Source organism: Musa acuminata, chromosome BXJ3-1, assembly GCF_036884655.1.
Source record: "Musa acuminata AAA Group cultivar baxijiao chromosome BXJ3-1, Cavendish_Baxijiao_AAA, whole genome shotgun sequence".
Taxonomy (NCBI): Eukaryota; Viridiplantae; Streptophyta; class Magnoliopsida; order Zingiberales; family Musaceae; genus Musa; species Musa acuminata.
Genome location: NC_088349.1, coordinates 39,803,457 through 39,809,646, shown reverse-complemented (window position 1 = coordinate 39,809,646; position 6,190 = coordinate 39,803,457). Strand labels below are relative to the sequence as shown.

Below are 6,190 nucleotides of genomic sequence, written 5' to 3'. Positions count from 1 at the left end.
AAATAGAGCAACAGATTTTTTTGATTGTGTTTCAATGCATCCATTCCCAGAAGAGTTGGTCTATCTTTCACGGTTGCATGTACAAGTCACATTATTATTAAAATACAAGATTAAAAACAATAATTATTAGCATGTTGTATTTATTATTATGAATTCTATTGCAGGATATATGCCTCTTCAGATATTAAGATCCTCTTCCAGTTAACATTTATTTAAAAAACTCAATTTGAGGTAAAAAGTACTGATTTAGTTCTGCCCACAAGAAGACTAAGCTTCTACAACCCGAAGAAGACAGAGGACCTATCACTTGCATCCGCTGGTCGCCAGACTGTGCAGTTCTTGCTGTCGCATTTGGCAATTCAGATTTATCCCTGATTGATCCAGCAACAGGACATGTCGTGGATGGGATGGAAGATGAGAACCAGGCCCCTGTGTTGTCACTTGCGTGGAGAAGTAATTCAATCTTGACAGTCGGAAGATTTGATGGCACTGTTGTTGATTATGACTTTAGAAAGGATGACATGTTCATCTGTTTCTATAATGGGCATCGGTGTGGAGTTTGTAGTCTTAAATGGTCCGTGTTGTCAGGGCGGTATTTGGCGAGTGGAGGGCAGGACAAACTAGTGCACATATGGGATGCCTGCATGCCTGTCTCACGTGACCATCCACGTCAACGTCAATGGCTTCACAGGATCAACAGCCACACTTCCATTGTGAAGGCCGTTGACTGGTGCCCAACTCGGAGCAACCTGCTGGCTTCTGGTGGAGGTTGCAATGATCATTGCGTTAAGTTTTGGAACACCGTTAACGGTGCTTGCTTGAACTCGATTGATGTTGGCTCTGAAGTTTGTGCATTGCTATGGGACAAAAACAAATCTGAATTACTGACCTCCCATAGTTCGCCGAACAATCAACTCACCTTGTGGAATTACCCATCCATGACGAGAGTGGCTGAGGTTTCTGGTTATTCATCCCGGGTTCTTTCCTTGGCTGGGAGTCCACTGGGAGGTGTAATAGCTTCTGCAGCAGCAAATGAGATAGTCAAGTTTTGGAATATCTTTGAGACTCCCAAAATAACAAAACCTGAACTGCCCTTTGCCCAATTTAATGTCATCATAAGATGAAAAGGTGGATAGGTGGAAATGATTAAGATTCCAAATGGAAGACTTCTCTAGTGCTTGGCATGAAGATCTGTTGTTGGTAACATTGCGATGGGAAGTTTCGTGGTGTCAAAGAGGCAGTACATTTTCATACAAGCACATGGATTCGAGATCTTCAAATATGAGCGCAACGGCCTCAGGTAAGTTAGAAACCTTACAGCCTTTTACAGCATTTTAGTAGGCTTATTTACAACATGACTCTCATTGCAGCTACGAGTCTGATTTTTGTTTCCTATTTATTGTTTATCATTTCATAGTTATCGATATGATTATTGCCCAATTGATGAAACATGTGGTCTATAATTTTTGCCCAATTGTTATAATCTAATTATGTGGTTTAAAGTGATTTTAATTTGCTTCTCTTGTGTTTATTTTTTGTAAGTTACTATCTTTGTCTCATTTTTGTTTGAGAATTTTTGTGCAGACTATATATTTTGTTGTGTATGCTAATCATGCATAATTAGATCAAACTGATAGATGCTTATTGTTTTTTTTCTTTTTTGAGTTCAGATTTCTTATGATATTCAATATGGCCTTGATATCACATGAAGACATCACATTGCACACCTAAAAGAGTGTTTGACAATCCAGAGATCTATGCATTATAAGAGGTAATTGCCTATGGCCTTATGTTTCTATTTTTTCTTTTCGACTATAAGTTTCCTATGATATAAGTTAAACTTAAGAATTTTATATTCTTTTAGGACTATAAAGAAACTTTGAAGATTGAACTGTGTAGCTTTATTGCCAGAACAAGCACTTGTAATCAAGGTTTGCCATACCGGACTGTACCGCCCGGTACGGGCGGTACATACCGGTCCGACAGGCTAGCGATACGCGGACCGCCCTGTACTGCTACAGTGCTCGATACACCTGAGTGTACCGCTCGGTACACCTGGGTGTACCGAGCGGTATACCGTACCGTACCGGTACCGAGCCCGGGTCGAAACGCCGGTACGATACGGTACGGCGAACCTTGCTTGTAATATGGCCTTAAGTATCACATGAAGATATCACATTGCCAAAACAAACTTTGAAGATTGAATCGTATAACAAACTTCAGATTTCCTTTTCCATTTTTTTTTGAGTTGAGATTTCTTATAACATTCAATATGGCCTAGTTATCACATGAAGACATCACATTGCATATCTAGAAGTGTGTTTGACAATCGTGAGATCTATGCATTATAAGAGGTAATTGCTTATGACCCTATGCTTCTTTTTTCTTTTCTAACTATAGGTTTCCTATGATATAAGTTGAACTTCAGAATTTTATATTCTTTTAGGACCATTAAGAAACTTTGAAGATTGAACTATGTAGCTCTATTGCCAGATCAAAGTACTTTCACATGATGAATTTAAAATCTTGCTATGGTGTCTTTGCTAAATCTTTATTCACAGATACAAAGATATTAAAGCATCTTTGGATTTGCTTAGAGGGTGAAAATATGGAAACTTATGGTGTTGCACAACTATAATCATATTCAACAACTAAGAGATCTATGCATAATTCTGATCTAAGATGTAACTTCTTATGTCTTTATTTTTTGGGTGACTAAAGGTTCCCTAAAATATCCATTAGCCTTCAGATTTTTTAGGTTCTTTTAGGACCATTCTAGAACCCGTGAAAACTTTTATTTGGTGTAGATATTATTTCACTACGGAGTACTTCATTTCACTTGAAATAGTATTTTTTTTATGTTTATTTGCATATACAAAGATACTAAAGCATCTCAGGATTTTGTTTAGAGGGTGAAATAATTTAGAAAATTGTGGAGTTGCAAAACTAGAATTGTGTTTGACAATCAAAAGACTGTTGATCAACCACTCAGATATTGTTCATGAAATGAATAATTTTTAATTTGAAATTTTTCGAAAATAAAGATAAGTTCAAGAGTGAAATCCAAGCCTAAAATTTTTTGTTTTTAGTAAGATGTGTTATAATTTCTATAGAAAGCAGTTATTCAACCTAAGAGAACTGCAAACGACAGTATATACCATAGTAGTAAAGAGATACCAAACAAATAAATCTATGAGCTTGATAAAGGTGAGGCATTGTAAGTCTGTTTATTATGTTTTTTCCTGTGAAATAAACAAAAATATCAAATTTATATGTCTTTCCATGAATAGATTATGTCTTCTGCAACATAGATACACTTCTGATCCTAAGATAGGGCTTGAAAAATGGTGTCAAATGGGATATAATGCAGTTCTTAACTTTGGAAGTTAGCTTACTAGACCAACAGTTCATAAATGCTTCATTATAGTGATAGTGGAGTAGTTCGGGTCCTTCCGATTAACAAGATCTTCATTAAAGGTTTCGATTTGGATTTATCTTGCTGAATTAGCTGTAGTTGTAGCAGAGTGGTAGTAATGTTCATGAGCTTGATAGACAAGCTTGCTATGTTTCGTATAAATGTTCACCAATTAATGACATGGCTACTATTTCAGTATTTTTTCAATTATGCTATTTTGGTCATTTACCACAAGTTTCAGCATCCAAGCACTATATCTGAAATTTGCCATTGTAAGTATAACACCGACCTTTGAGTTGGTATTTCTTGTTTCCAACTTCCCTATTTGTTTACTGAGATTAAGGTAGCAGTAGCGGTTGTGATTATTTATTGCGATTCCAGTAATATCACATGTGGTACTAAGTTTGAATTTGACACGATAATTCCGATTGATTTATTTAAGTCATCATTTTTTTTAATAATCTATTCATGATCTTGTTGGTTCTAGTGGAGAGACAAATTGAATATTGGGTAAGCATTTGAAGTTTCCATCACCAAAGTTACCATCCCTTCTAATACCTCTACCTCTGTGCCCCTTGCCATCATCATATATATCTTGTAAACTATCATTGGCCTTATGGACAAGGCTAATGCGGTGGAGATTAATGATCCTCAGAAAGTTCCAGAGCTTGATCGAGACAAACAAGAAGCTGCAGTGAAGCTCATGGCCAACGGTGCGTGCACCCTTTGCAACATGGGGAAGGTGCATATGGTTAGCTCACCCTTATTATCCAGAATAATAATTATTCATACTGGTCAAATTTTGTTATTCTCCCCTCTGTTTCAAATGGTCTGAATATTTCGTACCTGATGTGGAGCCATCCATAAAAGATCCTTCTACTAGGTGCTTGTTAGTGTTTGACTTAAAGCCTCACATTTTGAATATAAATTTGAGAGAATTTGTAACATGAATGAACAACTAGTTTACTTTTTTTTTTCCAAAAGTGGACGATTTTATATAAAATCTCCAAGCTGATATGGTAGACATTGTTTGTCATAAATGAACTAACAAAATGAAAGAAAGCCGGAAGAACTCGCAAGACTGAATGTTACATCTTTGGACAATGTATCATTCGAACTAGAAGCTCAACTTAAACATACACTTTTCCTTCATTTGAATTAATGAATTGGTCCTCCCCTCTTTTTCTGTGCGTTCTGAACTTCTTAATGAAATATTTCAAATTGTTTTGAAGAGTTCAATTATTCCAAGAATTACTTCAATGCATTTTAGTGATATACTAAGTGAACTGGTTTTACAAAAAACTTAGAAGTCATCTGTTATTTTTTTGTTGAGCCTGCATATGGATTTTAAGAAGGAATATAGACACCATTTTTAAGTTCCATCATATTTTTTCCTCTTTTTCCCCTTTTCCTCCATAAATTTACAGTAAGGGTCTTTTCATAATTGTCAATATTATAACAAATGTCTACTATTGTTCATAACCGTCAATATTTTCAGCTTCATACAATGACATTTTGCCTAATGTCACTGATTATAGATTAAGTTGTTTACAAATTGTTTCATGCTTAAAGATATTTCACCTCTAACAATTTTCTCATAGATTGACATTTGTGATGCTTCAGTCATATGTTGAGGCTTACCTTTCATTCATGTTATGATCAAGGCACATTGCTTTTTTTTATCATTCAGGGACAAAGAGACTTAGAGCATTGATGTTTCATTTACTGGAATTTGAGAATCAGGTTCAAGTATCCTTTCTTTGTTGAATATTTTGGTTACTCCTTTACTAGAAAGTATCTATGGTGGTTTCTCAAATTTTATCATTGAAAAGTCTACTGCACTAATTAATTCACTTTCTTGTCTTATTTCTGGCCTGCCTCTTAACATTCTGTAATCTTTTTATCAAATTAGTTATAATTACTAACAAAGAATTGTGACTTCTATTAGTCCTTTTGTTATGTAAGAAAGAAAAAAAGAGATCTTATCAAATTCTGGATTGCATTCTAGATATTGCTCTTCTATTACAGATCATTCATCAATAATATTTTTAGACATGTTTCGATTCCTTTAGACTTTGTTTTTTCTCCTTTTGTTATATTATTCATCAATAATAACATTCCATAATTTTTCGAATAAATTAGTTGTCATTACTCATTACTAACAAAGAATTGTGACTTCCATTAGTCTCTCTGTTCCGTAAGAAAGCAAAAAAAAGACCTATCAAATTCTGGAATTGCATTTTAGATACTTCTCTTTATTATAGATCATTCATTGATAATATTTTTAGACACATTTTGATTCCTTTAGACTTTGTTTTTTCTCCTTTATTTGTGTGTTTTCCACTTTGCACTATTCTGACTATATATTCTGTAGCTGATATTTAACTAATCATTTTATCATTTAAAAATTGACAATTTATCATATTAATAATATAGATTTTCCTACCTTGTTGGATTTGCATGTAAAGGTACTGAACATAATACCTTCGCTGTTGATGAGTCACTTAAAGACTTCGCACGATTAGCTGTTGGACTTTCAGTTGTTGGCTCCACTTTTCAAAATTGTTTTTTTTCCCACATTTGAACATGAGGCAGCAAATAGTTTCCTCATTGCTCTAAGTATGCATTTCTAGATGTTTAGAATTTAGGAGTATATTATTGCTTTGGTTGTCATGAATAAGGTTCGCAATATCGTACCGTACCGGTGTTTCGACTTGGGCTCGGTACGGGACGGTACGGTGTACCGATCGGTACCCCAAGGTGCACCGAGCGGTA

At 35.0% G+C, this 6,190-nt stretch overlaps 1 protein-coding gene across 1 annotated transcript; it reads left to right on the top strand.

Annotated features, from left to right (window-relative positions):
* The first annotated feature begins 407 nt into the window (after window positions 1–407).
* Window positions 408–2,604, top strand: LOC135629279 (cell division cycle 20.2, cofactor of APC complex-like). Its single transcript, XM_065136454.1, has 3 exons — window positions 408–1,045; window positions 1,190–1,300; window positions 2,562–2,604. The coding sequence occupies exons 1-3, from the start codon at window positions 408–410 to the stop codon at window positions 2,602–2,604; spliced, it is 792 nt and encodes a 263-aa protein (XP_064992526.1).
* Window positions 2,605–6,190: the final 3,586 nt, after the last annotated feature.

Bases quoted from the DNA above. Each gene is read 5' to 3' on its own strand.
- LOC135629279 (XM_065136454.1), top strand. From the start codon at position 408: ATGGAAGATGAGAACCAGGCCCCTGTGTTGTCACTTGCGTGGAGAAGT. The intron at 1,046-1,189 runs GTTTTGGAATAT...CTTGGCATGAAG, and splicing joins GCAGCAAATGAGATAGTCAA to ATCTGTTGTTGGTAACATTG. The intron at 1,301-2,561 runs GTAAGTTAGAAA...CTTTATTCACAG, and splicing joins TATGAGCGCAACGGCCTCAG to ATACAAAGATATTAAAGCAT.